This window comes from Microtus ochrogaster, chromosome 18 (assembly GCF_000317375.1).
Source record: "Microtus ochrogaster isolate Prairie Vole_2 chromosome 18, MicOch1.0, whole genome shotgun sequence".
Taxonomy (NCBI): Eukaryota; Metazoa; Chordata; class Mammalia; order Rodentia; family Cricetidae; genus Microtus; species Microtus ochrogaster.
In genome coordinates this window covers 40,640,304-40,660,792 of record NC_022020.1, presented here as the reverse complement: position 1 = coordinate 40,660,792, position 20,489 = coordinate 40,640,304, and the positions used below count along the sequence as shown (strand labels likewise).

General features: G+C 37.7%; 1 protein-coding gene across 6 annotated transcripts in view; it reads right to left on the bottom strand.

Moving 5' to 3' along the window:
* Positions 1 to 20,489, bottom strand: part of Csnk1g3 (casein kinase 1 gamma 3) — a 90,704-nt gene that overhangs the window by 34,888 nt on the left and 35,327 nt on the right. For all 6 annotated transcript variants that reach the window (XM_005356111.2, XM_026783525.1, XM_005356112.3 and 3 more), the window contains exons 4-6: positions 17,435 to 17,504; positions 9,468 to 9,616; positions 6,919 to 7,153 (exon numbers count right to left, since the gene is read on the bottom strand). In XM_005356111.2, the coding sequence (XP_005356168.1) occupies positions 6,919 to 7,153; positions 9,468 to 9,616; positions 17,435 to 17,504 (454 nt within the window). The remainder of the gene's footprint in view (positions 1 to 6,918; positions 7,154 to 9,467; positions 9,617 to 17,434; positions 17,505 to 20,489) is intronic.

The following is a 20,489-nucleotide window of genomic DNA, read 5'->3' as shown; positions in this document are numbered from 1 at the left end:
AGAGAATATTTAACTTCAATTATTTCAACAAGAAAAGATATAAAAGGGAAGAAGAGTGATCCAAAAAACTAAAACAATGAGCCTCAAAGCAAAAGTCTTTAAAAAGCTATTCAACAGTCGATACTTAATTAGAGTTAACATAAAACAAGTCAGCATAAAAATAACAAGTCACAGTGGAAAGCCGCATCTGTCACACAGCTTTATGAGGTGTTCACTTTGGACAGTGGCAAAAGTAGACAGACAAAAATATAACTAAATCACCCTGTCTGTCTTCTGAGCATAAATGACCTTATACCATATTAAGATCAACAGATATTATAAAAATAAAAAGCTATTTAATGTGGTTTTTACACTATTCATCTATAGTAAGGTGGAAATACCTCTTTCTGATTAAATATGATACTCTGCTAATCCTCAAAAGGAAAAATGTTTATATAATGGTCCAATAACCAAGACTCTATTTTGAATTTTCATGTAAATAGAGAAACGCAAACAACTGAAATAATTACTTGATGTGGGAGTCCCCTCTATGTGCTGTGAATACCATTAGTGAATAAAGAAACTGCCTTGGTGTTTTGATAGGGCAGAACTTAGGTAGGCAGAGAGGACTGGACTGAATGCTGGGAGGAAGAAGGCAGAATGAGGGACATGCCATGGAGCCAGCCACAGGAGATAGACATGCTGAAACTTTGCTGGTAGGCCACGACCTTGTGGTGATATATAGATGAACAGAAATGGGTTAAATTAACATAAGAGTTAGCCAATAAAAAGCTAGAGCTAATGGGCCAAGTAGTGATTTAATAAATAGTTTCTGTGTGATTATTTCAGTTCTGGGCGGTCAGGACAAATAAGTGACCACCCTGCAACAAACTGGCGCCCATGTGACCAACTAAATCCATGTAAAACCTGAGAAATCTTGAAAAGGAATTCTAGACTAAAAAAAAAAATAGAGTTTAACACAGCTTTTTGTTGTTTGCTGATGGCTTGCCACAGCTCCCTTAAGAGAGGTTTTCCTGACTCAGGAGCAGCAGCAGAAAAAAGCTGGGCCATTTTGGAATGCAGGCTTTCTGGGATGTGCTGCCGGAGCAACCTCTGGCTCTTTCAGGAGACCAAGTATTTGGATAGGGTTTGTGAACAATGTGCTGCCACTTCCTTGATGGCAACTTGGACCAGGTTTATGCCTGGAGATGGGGTGCAAGGCTCAGAGGTGCAAGAAGCTCTGCCATGGAGCAAGCAGGCAGTACCACATATATCAGTGTAATGGTGCAAACTTAAGTTTTGGACTGGGTGGGGCAAGCACACAGCACCGTATTTGACCTAGTAATGCAGCAGCTTAAATTTTAAGAAGGGCTTACCATTTTAAAAGGACAGTAAAGAATTACAGATAACACAATAAGGACAGATTCAGACATAAAAGAACTCTAAATGAGACACAGTGTTGAATAAATGTACATAGGCTTGAGATAGAGTAGAAAAAGAGTATAGAGAGTTAAAAAGTAAATGGTTTAAGAAAAAAGGTCATTAAAGAGACAGAGTACAGATAGTCATAGCTTAAAAGGAGAAAAAAATAAGCCATGTAAAAATGGAAAATTCTTAGAAAGTCTGGATTATGTATATTATTGTGTTATCTTTGAATTTTTTTTACTATGAATGAGCTAAGTACAGAGAGATATTTCATTGTATGGGCTGCTAAACTAAGCCAACATGTATATTAGAAAGGTATCATGACTTCCAAATTTGGGTCTAAGTATATGTTGCTTTGGAAAAGAGGTTTTCTTGTTTCCACAGAAGAGGAAAACCTGTGGGTTGCATCCAGACCAATATGGTCTCATGGAACAAGGCCCCCAAAAGGTTGCTGTGAACACCCCCACAAAAAAAAAATACTTTGCCTAACTGCTGACTGAGATAAACCTAGCACACAGGATACACCACGAAAGACCTGATTAGCAGTACCCCCAAATAGCAGGAAGTACTATTACCATAGGAAATAACTATGCCCATATTACTAAATATTGTTTAAAATTGTTTGTTTATATTTAAAGGGGGTTTATGTTATAGAGATTTGCATTGGTATGAATCTTGGTTTATTGATACAAATTTAAGGTCAATTTTGTTATATGTATATTTCTGCTATTGATTAAGGTACTATGATTGTGTAGCTCATTTAAAAATGTAATGTATAATTAAGAAATATAGGTTAATAGATAATCGTTTATAATAATCAAGCCTGTAGTCATGTTAGTTAGATTTTCTAGATGTATAGAGATATATTTCAGATGGATAGGCATTCTTCAAACCTTTCAAACACTACGGAATAAGGCATTTTAAAATGTTTAAAAACTTAAGATTTTTTTATGACAATGAGACACATCTGCTCCTGGTAACACCAAGCTACTTCAAGAGGAAGACGAGCATCGAAGAAGCTCCTTATGGAGTGTTTAGTCATATGAGCAAAAACCTGCTCTTGCCTCAACTGCTTAGCTGGACAGGCAATACCTGCAGAGAAATGAATGCTGAACTTGCCTAAAGGTGAGATCCTCCTTTGGGGTTCCTGCTTCATAAAAGAGTCTGCGAGACATTCTGCAGGATACAGAAGAAAGTGACTAAACTATGTTTGAAAATTCCTGCTTCAAGGAAAAGTCTGCCGGATACTTTGGGCCAGCAGATGAAGATGGATGCCCCAACAGTACAGAAGAACTTTGGGTGACTCTCCAGGCAGTGCATGTCTCTGTCAATTCTAGAGTTTGGAAGCTGCTCATAATGCACTTCCTGTTTACTTAGGTAATAATATATCCTTCGGGAGTCTTTGATGGAGTTGAAGAATTTATAGTTATAGTTTTCCTTAGTTATGATAAAAGATAAAGTAGCTATAAATATTGTAATTGTAAGTCTTGCTTGATACCTGTTATATGTAATTTTACTATGTTAAAGTTAAAACTTCCTTTTTATTTAACAGAAAAGGGGAGGTGATGTGGGATTCCCCTTTGTATACTGTGATTACCATTAAAGAAACTGCCCTGGGCAACCCACTGACTGGGAGAAGATCTTCACCAACCCCCAACTGACAAAGGTCTGATCTCCAAAATATATAAAGAACTCAAGAAACTAGACTGTAAAAGGCTAATCAACCCAATTATAAAATGGGGCATTGAGCTGAACAGAGAGAGAATTCTCAACAGAAGAAGTTCAAATGGCCAAAAGACACTTAAGATCATGCTCAACTTCCTTAGTGATCAGGGAAATGCAAATCAAGACAACTTTAAGATACCATCTTACACCTGTCAGAATGGCTAAAATAAAAAACACCAATGATAGCGTTTGCTGGAGAGGTTGTGGAGAAAGGGGTACACTCATCCATTGCTGGTGGGAATGTAAACTTGTGCAACCCTTTGGAAAGCAGTGTGGAGGTTTCTCGGGAAATTCGGGATCAACCTACCCCTGGACCCAGCAATACCACTCTTGGGAATATACCCAAGAGATGCCCTATCATACAACAAAAGTATATGCTCTACTATGTTCATAGCAGCATTGTTTGTAATAGCCAGAACCTGGAAACAACCTAGATGCCCTTCAATGGAAGAATGGATGAAGAAAGTATGGAATATATACATACTAGAGTACTACTCAGCAGTAAAGAACAATGACTTCTTGAATTTTGCATACAAATGGACAGAAATAGAAAACACTATCCTGAGTGAGGTAAGCCAGACCCAAAAAGAGGAACATGGGATGTATTCACTCATATTTGGTTTCTAGCCATAAATAAAAAACATTGAGCCTATAATTCGTGATCCTAGAGAAGCTAAATAAGAAGGTGAATCCAAAGAAAAACATATAGGCATCCTCCTGAATATTAACCTTCATCAGGCGATGAAAGGAGACAGAGACAGAGACCCACATTGAAGCACCAGACAGAAATCTCAAGGTCCAAATCAGGAGCAGAAGGAGAGAGAGCACAAGCAAGGAACTCAGGACCGCGAGGGGTGCACCCACACACTGAGACAATGGGGATGTTCTATCGGGAACTCACCAAGGCCAGCTGGCCTGGGTCTGAAAAAGCCTGGGATAAAACTGGACTAGGACTACTGAGAACTCAAGAACAATGGCAATGGGTTTTTGATCCCACTGCACATACTGGCTTTGTGGGAGCCTAAGCAGTTTGGATGCTCACCTTACTAGACCTGGATAGAGGTGGGTGGTGCTTGAACTTCCCACAGGGCAGGGAACCCTGATTGCACTTTGGGCTGATGAGGGAGGGGGACTTGATCAGGGGAGGGGGAAGAAAATGGGAGGCGGTGGCAGGGAGGAGGCAGAAATCTTTAATAAATAAATATAAATAAATAAATTAAATTAAAAAAAAGAAACTGCCTTGGCCTGTTGATAGGACAGAACTTAGGTAAGTGGAGAGGAGTGAACTGAATGCTGGGAAAAAGAAGGCAGAGTCAGAGAGACGCCATGGAGTCACTGGAGTCAGACATGCTGAATCTTTGCCAGTAAGCCACTGCCACATGGTAATACACAGATTAATAGAAATGGGCTAAATTAATATAAGAATTAGCCATTAAGAAGCTAGAGCTAATAGGCCAAGCAGTGATTTAATTAATACAGTTTCTGTGTGATTACTTCGGTTCTGGGAGGCTGGGACGAACAAGTGGCCTCTCTGCAACAATTACTGATGCCCTAAAGGTAATCACTAACAGGCTGGGGAGTCAGTTCATCAATTCAGCAATTGCATAGCAGGTGCAAGGGCCTGAGTTTGACCCTTAGCACTGCAAGAGCAAAGAAAAGAAAAAGAAATAGAAAAAAAATGGAAGGAAGGAAGGAAAGAGCAGCATGGAAAAGAAGGAAAGGAGAAGGGATATGGAGAAAACTGGGTTGTTAAGATCCGGGGAATGTTGAGAAGGCTTCAAGCAGATACACATAAAGTAAAAATCACATTCAAGAGACACGTTCTCTCTGTCCTCTTCCTTTTTTATTGGTTTCTCACTCTTCACCAAGTCATGTACTTTTAAATTTAAGAAACATGAAATACACAAGTCCACAGCATCACAATATGACAGAATGAACAGAGTGCATCCAAACACATGCTACTTTAGAACTCATGTGTTCTGGCAAACAAGCACTTCCTCATTACCCATCTACATTAAACTTGCTAAGTAGGTCTTAAAAAGTAAATCTTACAGCTTTTGCTGTCTGTACATTCCTACAAGAGTTAAAAGCCACTTCTCCCAAGCTCTGAAGGCCTTTCCTAACAATGACAAAAACTTACTTTGCCTTTTCTACAAATAGAAAGCTGCTACATGTACCATTGTTTACACAAAAAAAAAAAAACATTAGCCCATAAGGAAGCTGTGATGTCATATATTACAATAAAATGGTTGTAAAACTTTGTTAGCTATTTTGAAATAGTCTGTAACAGTTCCCATGAAATGAGCATTTCTCAGACAATGCACATGCAAAAATGGGTATGACTGGTTTTAGAAGAACATCAAATTGTGTTTTTAACCTGTCAGGAGAGTTTGCTATTGAAAGGACTCACCAAAAATATTACTCAATAAAGCCTCTTTTATCATTTTATGTCTGAAGCTATGCTTCAAGGCAGAGGCAGACTCCCATTTCTCACGCAGTACAGATGTTTAAGGGAGAAAGTACCATGAGGCTAGTTAACAGGCAGGCTGCCAGCAACAAAGCCAAATGCTATAATTCAGAGCTGAGCAGCAGAGCAAAGACATGCAGTCTGCACCAGGTAAGCTGAGAAAAGCTGGTGGAAGTGAAGCAAAGACCGGAAGTTGGAAGTTGACTGGACAGCTCCTAGGGTCCTGTTGACATCTTATTTTATACTGTATGTCAGTGTTTCTTAACCTTCCCAATGGAGTGACCCTTCAATACAATTCTTCATGTTGTGGTGACCCCCCCCCAACCATAAAATTATTTTCTACTTCATAAGTGCAATTTTGCTACTGTTAGTTTACACTCCTGCTATAAAGTTAGACCCTATCTCAAAATAATTCAAAGAATCACATACTCACATAACTTCAAAGATCTACATACAACATGATTTTTAGCTGCCAAGGGAAAATACACTTTCCTGGAGAAACTAAGCACACATCTCCTCAATAACTGAAAAGACCCAGCTGGATATCACACCAAATGACCCCGACACAATACAAAACCCAGACTTCCATGCTTCCTCATAGATGTGTATTAAACATGCATGCCAACAGCTAATCAAGAAAAAAATTAAAAGACCCAAACCAAGAACATTCTAAAATAATGCTCTTGCTCCGAAAAATTATTAAGATTAAAATCTATAAAGAAAGATGAAGAAAGGACAGGACACAGACTTGATTTTTTTAAAAAATGACTAAAGCTATAAAACAAATAATACACTGTAGCAATTATGATCCTGAACTGAAAAAACAAACAAACAAAAACATAAAAACGCTATATGGTTGATATTTTACTCTTTATACACATATGAAGTGTATTTTTAAAATTAGTAACTTGTCCAAAGCCATACAGTTAATAAAAATATTCCAGCCAGCATTAGTACCAGCTCTAATGTTATTAGCATTATACCCAATTAGTAAGGTTGTTACTAATCTGGCAAGCTGTATAGGAACTATAATCTGAATTCAGTTAAAATTTGGCATTACTTCATATCATTAAGAAATATTCAAATGGGCTCCCTAACTGTATCAAGGTTGGGCACTTCAAGCTATCATAGAAAACATTTACCATATACACGACCTTATTTTTAAAGTATTATCAAAATATAAATGAATGAAAACTATGGGCATGTGGTGAACAAGAATTACAGTATGAGCTGTTTTAATCTGCAAACCCTGAAACACAGCCTACACTGCTGACACAGCAGAACTCAAGCTAAGCTTCCATACTTGCAACATGTCCACATACCTTTTCCTAGATGTGTGTTTATGCTCATGTATCTAGCTGTTCCAGTAAGGCTTTTGTGTTCTCTGTATGGTATATGCTTCTTTGTCTCTGGATCAATATATTCCTTTGCCAACCCAAAATCTATAATATGAATGACTTGTTGGGTTTTGTTTCCTGGTCGTCCTATTAGAAAGTTCTCGGGTTTCACATCTCTGTATATCAAGTTCTTTGAGTGGACATACTCCATGCGAGAAATCTTAGTGGAAAAAGAGAAAAGGATTTTTATTTTAGATTTTCACTAGTAAACAAAATCATGACAAAAACATGACAACTTTTATAATAAAAGTAACATTATAAAGAAAACAATTAGAAATTGTTTCAACCCTTTAAGATAAAAAAGATGTCAATCTTCAGTTCCTCAAAGAGCATATATCCATTTATGACTTAAAATGTTTGTCTTTGCTGTTATGGTCACAGATAAATGAAAGTGTCTGGATTTTAGGAATGCATTTCCTAGCAGCAAGTCAAACTCAATCACTATTTTCATGCTAGGTTATAAAGTTTAAAAAAAAAACTTTATAGATTAAAAATAAAAACCTTAGCCGGGCAGTGGTGGCGCACACCTTTAATCCCAGCACTCGGGAGGCAGAGGCAGGCAGATCTCTGTGAGTTCAAGGCCAGCCTGGTCTACAAGAGCTAGTCCAGGACAGGCACCAAAGCTACAGAGAAACCCTGTCTCAAAAAACCAAAATAATAATAATAATAATAATAATAATAATAATAATAATAATAATAATAATAAAATGAAAACCTTAAATTCAAAACTAAAGACACATTCTTAAAGTTAACATTATTCTTCCTCAATTCAACATTCAGGCAATTTTTATAATCAAATAAAACTTTAAAATGTGATTTTTTTAATGTGTTAAAAAAAATTAGCATTAAAAATTAACATTATTCATTATTTTTTCGTAAGAGATTTCATTTTTCCTAGCATTAAACACTTTAAAATCTTAAAACTGGAAAATGCTGAATTCAACTATAATAATAAAGCATATATTAATTTTATTAATATAAACACAAATATTTGTATCAACCATATAAACACATACTATATTTATATATAAATAAATAAACTACAAATATAGCATATTTATGTAGTGAGGAGCTGCGGTGGGCTGCGTTCCCGCCCAGCTCCACACAGCTAGCTTTATCAAAAATAATTACATGGAAACTGTATTCTTTTAAACACTGCTTGGCCCATTAGCTCTAGCCTCTTACTGGCTAGCTCTCACATCTAGATTAACCCATTTCTAATAATCTGTGTAGCACCACGAGGTGGTAGCTTACCGGTAAGATCCTAACCTGTGTCTGCCTCGGAGAGGAGAATCATGGCGACTGCCTGACTCAGCTTTTTTCTCCCAGAATTCTGTTCAGTCTACTCTGCCTAACCAATGAAATAACACAAAACAGAAGACTCTCCCCCATCATATTTATATTAACCATTTTTCAGATTCTCAAACAATATTACCATACAAAAGAACAGAACTTTAGATACAAGGCAAATGTTCCATTTGTGGCAAACCTGGTTACTAGTGCCATGTCAACATAGAGTCTACAGGCCATTCCAATCTGTTTATTAACAAACTGTGGCTCACACTCCTGTGACCATGCCTCAATTAACAATATCTTATGAGCACTTTCTAGGTCACAAAAATTCTTTTAATGCAGTTTTTAACAGCTATATATGACTTTATGACTGTTACCCAATTCACCCTGTTAGCTCACACCATAAGGTGTTGGTCATTATTTTACAATTCTATCTACAGCTGTACATAAAACAATAAGGGACCTAAATATTTCCAGCATAAATCTCTAGGAGTAGAATTAATAACTATGTGAGTAAAACAATTAAGATTTTTGTAGCATCCTTATATTGCATTTATGTCAAAACTGTATAAAGCTCATCTCCAATGTTTCCTCATAGGTTCCCAGAAATTTAAATACTGAAGTATACTGCTCATTAACTCTTTTCTTCTTTTATTGGGTCATAAAAGTCAACTTCCAAGATTAAGATCTCTGTTTCTGAGGGTTCAAAGTTTTCATCTTACATGTATTATAAAAACACCAACCCTTGAAGTATGCATCCTGTACTTAAAGCAATTAAAATATTAATTTAGATACAACTAAAATGAACTTGACTCAGTAATTTTACATTCTATACATCCTAGAAAGACAATATAAAAAGCAAAAACCATTTCTATTATATGAGTCGAATGTTCCATATGAAAAGGTCAAAAAGCTTAAATAAAACTTTTTACTTAAATTTATAAACACCAGGCATGATGATGTACACCTATAAAATTCAGGAGGCAGAGGCAGGAGTTCAGTAGTTCAAGACCAACATACACTATATAGAAGGTTGAGACTAAAAAAATAATCAAAATATATAGAGACTGGGAAATAGAGTGAGGGAGGGACAGAAGGAGGGAAAGACAGAGGAATGGGGGAACTTGTGATCAAAGAACTATGTGGTTGCTCAAGCAACTTCCAACACCCTGCTTACTTACCAGTTGTATAGCTATCATAAGAACCGTTTTAAGAGAAAACGTTCTATCACATAGGTCAAACAAATCTTCCAAACTAGGTCCCAGCAGTTCCAGCACCATAGCATTGTATTTACCACAAGGGCCAAAATAGTAAACTTGAGGTATACCATCTAGGAAAAAAGAAAAAGTTATTTAATAATTCCATCATCTTATATACTAAGCCTTTTACCTGGAAAACCTAAACAATATTTTAATTTTCCTAGTTTTAAGCACTTTAACAGTAAATTTATTTTTTCCAGGAGGAAAAAAAAACCATCTTTTCTGATTAAACCTCCTTCTTCTCTAAACCCACTCCTCGATGTCCACATGGTAGCCCAGTACACCTGTAGAGTAGCTGTGTCCCTGAAACCATACAAAAAGTACTTTATTATAGCTCTACACTCTCACCTGCTAAGCTTTATTAACCTTCTATTTCTAGAGACTAAATAAAGAGAGGCTTAGACAGTAGCAAAGATACTACTACTTTTATTGAACTAGGTAGTCACTGCTGTCTTTAATAACTCCATGCTTGGTATCTTACCAAGATCAACCCAAATATCTTCCCTTAAGTATGGGAAATTCCTAAGACTTCACCCTTTTACCTTTATAGTTAGGGATATGTATGTGGCGAAGTATAATACACACACACATGCACACACACATACACACATACACACACACACACACACACACACACACACACACACACACACACGTACAGTCCCTATCAGCAAATCTTAAGTCAATCAAAAGGCAGAGTGCAGGTCTAGATGGGTCTAACCTTATCTGATCCCAGCAGCACTAAAAGTTACTAATCTCTATGTTCTCAATTTAACAATCTATAGTAAAGCATTTCCACTCTTTAGTTTGTTCTTCCTGAAGTGTAAGATCATCAAAATCTGTCAACTATCACCACCCACTTTCTAATAAAGTTGTAGAGAGTAATCTCTGAATAAAGTCTCAATAATCGGGGTTACTATATGGCTAGTATTTTGTTGTCAGTGTTTTTCAAATGCTACCCAAACTGAAAAAATACTTAAGGGTCAACACTGTCTTTCGTCATCGATGACATCTTAATGGGAATGACTTATAGGACTATATTGTACATATAAAACCAAGTAAGATACCACAACTGAAGAGTCTGCTAAGAAATGCAAAATTGGGTTACATTTTAAAAATCCACCAATATAACTCACATTCAATAGAATGGGGGAAAATCATTTTTTTTTTTTTGGGGAAAATCATTTTTTATAGTACAAAAGAAATGTTTAACACAACTCTCAGCATAATTTGGATTATAAGCTGGTAAAGTCTGATAAGCACACCTTTGATCTACTACAAGCTAGCATCATACTTAATGGAGAGTGAATTTATTCCACCAACAGCTGGGAACAAGTCAAAAACGTACACTTTGAACTCTTCAACCATGCTTTAAGAGAACAAACAATCAAAATGGAGTCACCCAAGATAAAGTTCCATGTTAACAAATATAAGACTTGTTTAACTGACCTTTCAAGAAACCAGGAGAAATGTTCTACATGGGCTAGTTTCAGCACTGTGCTTAAATTCCCTCTGCTCTAATCCTCACACAGAGTGACGTGACATTATCTGATGTTAATCAGTCATGTGTTGTCTACTGTTCTGCCTCCCCTTTACTACCTTCAGATTATAAACCACTCACATTGTGGAAATAAGTGTTACAGATTTGTAATTCTGGCAGGCTGAGAAGCTGGGGTCTGACCTGGGCTGTCTACAGAAATACACTGATGCAATTTTTGTTAGTTTTGATTTGTTTGTCAAGACAGGGTCTCATTATCTAGTGTTGCCTAGCCTGGAACTCATTATTCAGATTATGCTGCCCTCTAACTCAGATCCACCTGCCTCTACATCCTCAGTGTCAGGATTAAAAGTGTGAGTCACTATACCTGGTCCTGGTGCAATCTTTTAAAAAAGAAAACTTGGGCTGAGCATATAGCTCAGTGATAGAATTCTTGCTTTGTGTTCATAATGGCCATTTGGGAACTTTTTAATATTTACTAGAATTTCAGTCAACACAATCCAAACAAAAGCTCTCTGAGATTCTCAAAAACCTTAAAGGTACAAAGGACCCTCAGGCCCCAGTGTCTGGAATGTGCCACTTAAGAGACTTCCTGGTGCCATGAGTTCTCTCATCACTGCAGCACTAGTCAAAGAGAGGACAGAGAAAGCAGATTTTCTTAGAATTTCCTTTTACTGTTGTTTTGTGATCAGGCCTCATATGCTGTCCATGATGAGTTCAAACCTGTGACTCTCCTGCCTCATACTTCTAAGTGGTGGGATCATAGGCATGTGTTATTATACCTGCATAATTTCTTGAGTTTGCTAAAACATGATTCTGAAAAGCATGATCAGGTAACTGTATGCTGTGATTACCATTAATGAATAAAGAAACTGCTTTGGACCTATAGCAGAGCAGAAGTTAGGTAGGCAGGGAAAGTTAGGCTGAATGCTGGGAGAAAGAAGGGTGGAATCAGAGAGAAGCCATGCAGCCCCTGCCAGACAGACACTGGGAACTTCACCCTGTAAGCCACAGCTACGTGGCAATATACAGATTAATGAAAATGGGTTAAATTAATATGTAAGAGTTAGCCAATAAGAAGATAGAGCTAACGGGCCAAGCAGTGTTTTAATTAATACAGTTTCTGTGTGATTATTTCAGGGCTAAGCAAGCAGAAACTAACGAGCAGCCTTACTCCAACAAGTAACTCTGTGAAAAAGATTAATTTTAGACATCACTGATGTATACAGGGCTTACACAATAACCAAAATTCTTTGCAAAAAGTACAATTAAAATTCTACATATTATAGAATTCTCTACATTCATTTTACAGCAGATAAAACCAAGGAGTTTTTAAAAGGTGGTATACGTTGATAGTGTCAATAACCAGATGGAAACATGAAAAGAACACAGAAGTCATGATTTTTTTCACAAAGTACAGATTGAGAAGGCAAAGTGGGCACCAGGAAGAAGGAAGGAAGTTCCCTAACGTCTTAGAAGACAATACCGTGAAGTTATAATTTTAGTAACAGCCACTTCTGCTATCACCAAATTAGTGTAGATCTACATAGTTGAAAGAACCTCTCAAAAAGTCAAGCCACTCACTTGAGAAACAATATTTTTCATATGAATACTGAAAACATTCAAAGTTTTTATTAATAACACGATAACACTCCTGCTAGAAAGGAGTCAAGTGGCAGCAGGGAATGTGCCGCAAAGCAGGTGCAATTAGCTAGGGCTTCACTAGGCCACCCACTGGAAGAGGGCATTCCACGTGCACAATGAATACAGATGTGATAATAGTCTCATGCAAGTAATAGTAAGTTTAAAACAACTAGAAAGTAGACAATAGAAAGAGAAAGAATATGCTCACGAATGTTAAAGGGGCTATAAATTAATGTCTTAATGAAGACCATGAAAACACAAAGAATTGAAGGGAACAATGAAAACAATTCAAAAAGTAACAGTAGTATTCAACAAAGAAATAGAATCACTAAAGAAAACCAAAATTGAAATAAAATTGGAAATGAGAAATTCAGGAAATCAAACAAAACCCTCAGAGGTAAGCCTCACCAACAGATTAAGAGACATGGAAGAGAGAATTTCAGAGTTTGAAGACCAGCTATCGCAGACAAAGAAAATGTTAAATCTAAAACAAACCAACAAACAAAAACCAGGCACAAAACATCCAGAAAATCTGGGACAAATATGAAAAGACCAAACCTACTAGTAATAGGTATAGAGTAAGGAGAAAAAAAACCTATGTCAAATGCACAGAAAATATTTTTAACAAAATCATAGAAGAAAATTACTGCAATCTGAAGAAAGGGATGCCTAACAAAGGTATAAAAAGTATATACAGAACACCAAATAGACATGACTAGAAATAAAAGTCCCTAAAACACAGAATAATAAAAACACTAAATGTACAAAACAAAGAAAGGATAGTAAAAGTTGTAAGGGAAAAAACGAAGTTACATACACAGGGAGGCCCATGAGAATAACACCTGACTTTTCAATGCAGACTCTGAAAGCCAGAAGAGCCTAAACTGAGAGATGATCTACAAGCTCTAAAAGACCACAGATATCAGCCTAGACTACCGTATCCAGCAAAAACTATCAATCACAATCATCAGAATAAGGAAACATTACACAATAAAAAACAAATTTAAGCAATTTCTGCCTAGTAATTCAGTTCCCCAGAAGGTACTTCAGTCTGAAGAAGTCTGAAAAAGAACTATATCCAGGAGGACACAAGAACAAATAATCCCAGAACTGTTAATCAGAAGAGGGGTAGAGACAAAGGAGTATACTATACGACACACCAAAGTCCCCAGGGTCATCAGGACGGATGAAGAGGTGACGGAGAGCCAGAAGTGGAGGTTTTTCTGTTTCTGATGTGGTTTTTATTCTGCTTTGGTTTATTAGGGTTTTGTTGTTGTTGTTGTTCTGGCGTTTGTTTGCTTGTTTTGTTTTGTTTTCTTCTGTGGGGGAGGGGACGCAACAGGGATGCTGAGAGGATATGAGGAACTGGGAGATGAACAGAATTGGGGTGCATGATGAGAAACCCCCAAAGATTCAATAAAGAAGTTTCAAAAAACTGAAAAAAAGAGGAGTAGAAAAACACACTAGCGAGGTAACCCAGACTCAAAAAGATAAACATGGTGTGCACTCACTCATAAGTGGATACTAGCTGTAAAGCAAAGGGTAACGAGCCTATAGTCCACAACTCTAGAGCAGCTAAACACAAGGTGAGCCCTACGGGGGCGGAAATATATAGGTCCTCCGGGGAAGGGGAAATAGACAAGATCTTCTGACAAAACTGGGAATATAGAGGTGGGGGAAGAAGGGAGGGCAGAAGGGGAGAAGAGAAGAAGAAGCAGGAGAACTTGAGGGAGCAGGATAGTCAAGATGGAGGAAGGATAGAGATGGAAAGCCAGGAAAGAGATATTTTGATTGAGAGAGCCATTATGGGGCTAGCAAGAAATCTGGCACTAGAGAAATTCCCAGGAATCCACAGGGATGACCCCAACTAAGACCCTAAGCAATAGTGGAGAAGGTATCCAAACTGGACCTGCCCTGCAGTCAGATTGATAACTATCTTAAGTGTCACAATAGAACCTTCATCCAGCAACTGATGGAGACAGAGGCAGAGATCTGCATCAGAGCACTGGGCTGAGCTCCCAAAATCCAGTTGAAGAGTGAAAGGTATGAGAATATGAGCAAAGAAGTCAAGACCATGATGGGGACACCCACTGAAACAATTTACCTGAGCTAACAGGAGCTCACCAACTCCTTCAGACAGGGATGGAACCAGCATAAGACCAAACAAAACCCTCTGATTGTGGGTGACAGTTGTATGGGGCAGACTGAGGAGCGAGCCACTGACAGTGGCATCAGGATTTATCTCTACTGCTTGTAATAACTTTTTGGAACCCATTCTCATTGAATGGATACCTTGCTCAGCCTAGATATGGTAGGGAGGGCCTTGGACCTTCCTCAAAGCAATGTGCCTTACCCACTCTGAGGAGTGGATGGGGAGGGGGATGTAGGAAGAGGGGAGGGAGTGGGAACTGGGATTGGTATATAAAATTTTTTAAAAATTGCTTTCTTTTTTAAAAAAAATAAAATTGAAAAAAAGGAAAAATACACTACCATAACAAAATAACAGTAATTAATAAATACTACTCATTAGTAACTAACTAGCAATTCTTCAGGGATAAAACACAGACTAGCAGATTGAATTTGAAATCCAGATCCATTTTTCTGTTGCCTCCAAGAAGCACACCTTAAATCAAGGGTAGACACTGCCTCGGGGTAAAAGGATGGAAAAAGGTATCCAGGCAAATGGATTAAAAAACAAGCAAATGTAGTTAGTTACCTTAATATCTGACGAAACAGACTGCAAACCAAAACTAGGCAGAAGAAATAGGAAAGGACACTACATAAAAATCTATAATACATTCATTAATGCAAAGTTTACTAACACTGCAAGGACTACTCATTTGCTTATGCTCTTAGTGAGGAATGCAAAATGTATATCATTTGAAGAAATGGACATTCTACAAACTAGAATGTAAATATGTTTATAAAAATACACTTCAAGGCCAGGCAGTAGTGGTGTAGGCCTTTAATCCCAGTACTAAAGGGGCAGTGGTAAGAAGAGCTCTGTGAGTTCAAGCTAGTTCCAGGACAGCTGGGTAGGGTTGTTACTAAAAAAAAAAAAAAAAAAAACCTTGTCTTGAAAAACAAACAAAAAAATCTATTTTGTTGAATAATCATTTCAATTAGAAGAAAAGGAGTAAATAAAAGTAGCACTGAGAGCTTCAATGTGAAGACAACGCAACACGCAACACATAGTAATTTTAACCATAAATATTTGTCAATGAAAAAAATCTCTATTCCCATTGAGATTTAAGAACTTCATATATAAATATATTTGCATTACCTACTATCAAGAAATTATTACAAATATGATGGATTAAAATAACAAAAAATAATTGTATTACACCTTAGAGGCCAGTGTCTCAAATCAGTTTCATAAGGCTGAATCAAAGCAGAGCCATGCTCCCTTTGCAGGCTCTAGAAGAGAACCTGAAGGGCCTCCTTCAAAATCTCAGACTGCAAGCATACTTTAGTTCATTCACATCATTCCAAGCAATGCCCCCATGGGCATACAGTCTTCCCCTTTTCTGTCTATGTCTAGTAAAGATACTTGGCTTGCACTGAGGGCTTACCTAGACAACATCCAGGATAACCCTGCAATCTCACATGTCTGCTATATGCTAACTATGGGCTCCAGGGCTCACTATGTGGATATATTTATGGAGCCATTTTTACACCTATTATAATAACAGCAATATTGCTTTAAAAAGACTAACAGTATGGATGCTCAGCAGTAAAGGCATCTGCCAACAAACCTAACTAAGAAGATTCCAGAAATGTGAGCCTATTTCTCCATAGCTGAAGGTCAGAGAGTCTGAGTTTATTTTTGCTCTTTCAAAGTTGTTGACAGCAGGTGTGGCTATAAAACAAGATATCCTGACCTAGGGTGTGGCTACTTGGTGTTTTGGACATTAAGATGGCCCAGAGTCATAGACCCGCTCCACCCTGACCAAAGGTCAGAAAATTCAAACATACTTCTGCTCCTTCTTTTGAAATAGGAAGTTTGACATATTGAGTGGATGCCTACAGGATACTTGGTCTAGGGTGTACCCTGCCCCAGACATCAAATGCTTTACTCAAAAACTAATGACTTGATGTCTCAAGTATTAAAGCAAGAACTGTTCTGCTTGTACTTTGTGTCCTATTAAAGCAGTCTGTTGCCTTCTCCCCTAGCTCTTTTGTATTGGGGCATAAAAGTGTATGAAAAATAAACACAGGCAAACTCACTCAGAAATCAGAAGAGAGAACTCAGCATCCAGTACTCGCTGAGTTGCCCTCCCATTACTATCCTGTGTCTCTGTGTTTCTTTCTTTTCTCTGTTCTCCTACCAACATTTCTAATCCCAATGTCCCTACCCTGGAACGTATGAGTCTGTGAACCTGCCGTGGCTAGGACCATAGCAGAAGTCACGCCAGAAAGGGGGTTGGTGACACCTAACAACCTAGGTTTAGCTCCCAGGACACAAAGGTAAAGAGCGCACCACCTTCTACACGCCATCCCCATCCTCCACATGCACAAACAATGCACAGCATCTTCTCAAACAGGAACTGCAGGGGATGCCCTCCTGACATATGTGCTAAGAACTCTGGTCCGCTAAAAACAGGAAGCACTCAGCCACTGAAGCATTTCTTCAGCCCCAATTTAAAATAAAAATCTGTAACCAAATTTAAAAAAATATTTTTGAAACTAGAGTATTATTGTTATGACAATCTGTGTTACTCCAAATTTTAAAATTCATATAACTTACCTCCAGATCCTAACTGCTTGTAGAATCTGTATTCCAAATGCAGCTGTGGTGCTCTGGATTTCATGGGCTCCTAGGCAAACAATTGAATAAACAAAAGACATTTCAGTTAAGACAAACCACTAGCATCTAATTCCAAATGTTTTAAACTTCAGTATCAACTCATATACACTATAATATTCTACTAGGTATCTCTATTCCTCTAGATCTATATAAAAATCAACACTGTACTTAAAGTTCAATAAATTGATACCATCTGTAAACATATGTAAAGTAAGCATTTGAGCAGCTATTAGAGGAACCAACAGGATTTTAAAAAAATTAAATTAAAATCACAGTTTTCTGCAATAAAAGGTAAGCACAACAAAGGAACAAAGAGACTAAGGGAAACAGAAGTTAAAAGAAAAACTATGTAAGTGCATTATGAGGGAGAAAGTAAAAACTTCACATCATTACAGATCTGAACAATACAGAGAGAAGGTCTAATAAGCAGTGATGGGGTGGAGGGCAGTGACGATCACAAGCAAAAACCAGATTCAAGAATGAGACGCACAGTAGGCATATATGTATGTGTGTATGAGAGAGAGAGAGAGAGAGAGAGAGAGAGAGAGAGAGAGAGAGAGAGAGAGAGAGAGAGAGAGAGAGAGAGAGAGAGAGAGAAATACACTAGAAACTTAGAATCAAAAGGATTATTTATAGAAAATGGTAAGCTTAAATCTTGAGAAGCAATAATAGTAGTAGTTAAATGCTCAGAGATTGAAACCAAGTTATACTAGATTTAAACCTTTGACTTCCCACTTCACTAGCTGTGTGGTTTGGAAAGTTAGTTAACTTTGCTGTATATTGCAGTTCCTCATCTGCAAAATGCAGTTAAAACTTTTTATGGTTCCCTCGCTCCTTTTCTCTCTATATATACATGCATATGTGTGTGCACAATATAAAATTTAATATATAAAATAGTGAAAACAGTGCCTTTCACAGATCACATTATCCATAAATTTTGACTGTCTAAAAATATACAACCATAAGATACGACATAATATTCACATATACCATCACAACTGAAATTAAATGATTGATGTGCTTCAGGTAAAAAGAACAGTAACCAGCCCTAACTTAGTTTAGTAATTTCAATTTGATCCTGTACTTCAATAGCAACAACACAATGTTAGGAAACCACCATGTAGTGCAAGTCACATTACCAACAGATGACCTTTACAGTAGCCATGGACAGCTGGTTACTATGTGAGTGGGAACACCTAGACAAACAACCGATCTGAAGTAGGAAAAAGACAAAAGTAAACGTCCTGTAAGCTGTTACAGAACTACAGACACTAAGATCTGCTCTCAAAATATCCAACAGTGCCTTTATTTCTCCAAAGTACAGCAATGAGATGTGTCTAAAAGTATATAAACATAGTATTTCCACGTGACTGTCTTTATGGCTGGTTCTAAACAAAATTACACCTCACCTACTGCACTCGACAAAATCAACAAAACAAACCACACACAAGGAAACTGGTAAACTACAGACCAAAATATAAGCATTTTTCTAACTTTCAATAAATGTAGGGAGAATATGACTACAGGCCATACTTACCTCACAATACAAAAGTAAAAATGTTCCCAGTTACCGTAAATTATGAGTATTAGTAATAATTTTTGTATGTAATGCTGATCACTGCTCTTAAAAATAAAAAAACAAACAGGCTGGGTGTGGTGGTGCACACCTGAACAGTGGCAGAAGTGGATCCTGAGTTCAAAGTCATTTTCAGCTATATAGCAAGCTGAAGACCAGCCTGAGCTAGAAAAAAAACCTGCCTAAAAAACAGTCAGAGTAATAGAAAGGTCTCCTACTCCACCTCTGCAAAGGAAAAAATAAAAAAGAGAAATACACAAAATGCACTGAACAAAAAGTGCTATATGTTCATGTATATATAGAGATTGGAAGATGACAGGATTTGCATTTTCTAAGGCACCAGTGGTAGGGACAGGACAAACAAGTTCCAAATTTGAAAATGACAGGACTTGAGGGTTACACCTGATAAATTAACCAGACAGGGAGCAGTCAGCCTGGCGGTGGCTTCTCTTCCCTCTGCACACAGCTGTTAAGTACAGCTGTTTCATCACTAGCACAGAATACCACACATTTCTTTCCTGGTATACCACCTCCAACTCCAATGCCATACAAAGAGCTAGAATGTGAAGAAGAAAAAAGAACAATTCCAACAATCAGAATGCCCATTCAAATACTGTACACTTCCTGAATGCTGACTCTCTCTACTATCTTTCCTATATACTAACTTCCTTTGTCTGTTTAAATTGGCTTTCTATGTAGCCCTTGAAACTTATTCAATGCAAAGATACGTAACTGGTCAAAGTGCTGAGAATAAGTGACCACTGACTATTCAGCCCTAAACGGAATAGCTAGATCGATCCCCTCAAACCTCCTTCTTATTCCTGAAAACCTGAAGGAATACATCATTCCTAAAGAGGAACAGAAAGAATTTAAAAATCAGCGGAGGGGAAGAAGTGCTATAAAATGCTGTCTGCTGGCATGACATGGCCACTGCACTCATGACCTCAGAACAGCTAAGGTTGCCTTCACGAACAAGACTAAGCCCATCAACATTCCAGCATGGACGAAGCAAAAGGATGCATAATGCAGGATCCATTGGCAGGATCCATAATGCAGAAGCTATTGGCAGTTGATGGCTGCTGGAGGAGGGAAAGTGAGTGGGGTGGGTGGGGACATGACAGGTTGACCAAGCCCCAGTACACAGCCCAACACTCACAAGAATGTAGACAGCACTAACTGGACTCAGTGACCTTCGCTTTTTGTTTTTTTCAGGGACTAGAGGTGGAAGTGGGCATACTGGAAAAAGCGAAGAGAGCAGAGAGGAAGAAAATGGATATGATCAAGATACATTGTCTACATTTATAACATGGATAAAGAATAAACTTTAAGAGCAGTGGTGGCGCACGCCTTTAATCCCAGCACTTGGGAGGCAGAGGCAGGCGGATCTCTGTGAGTTCGAGACCAGCCTGGTCTACAAGA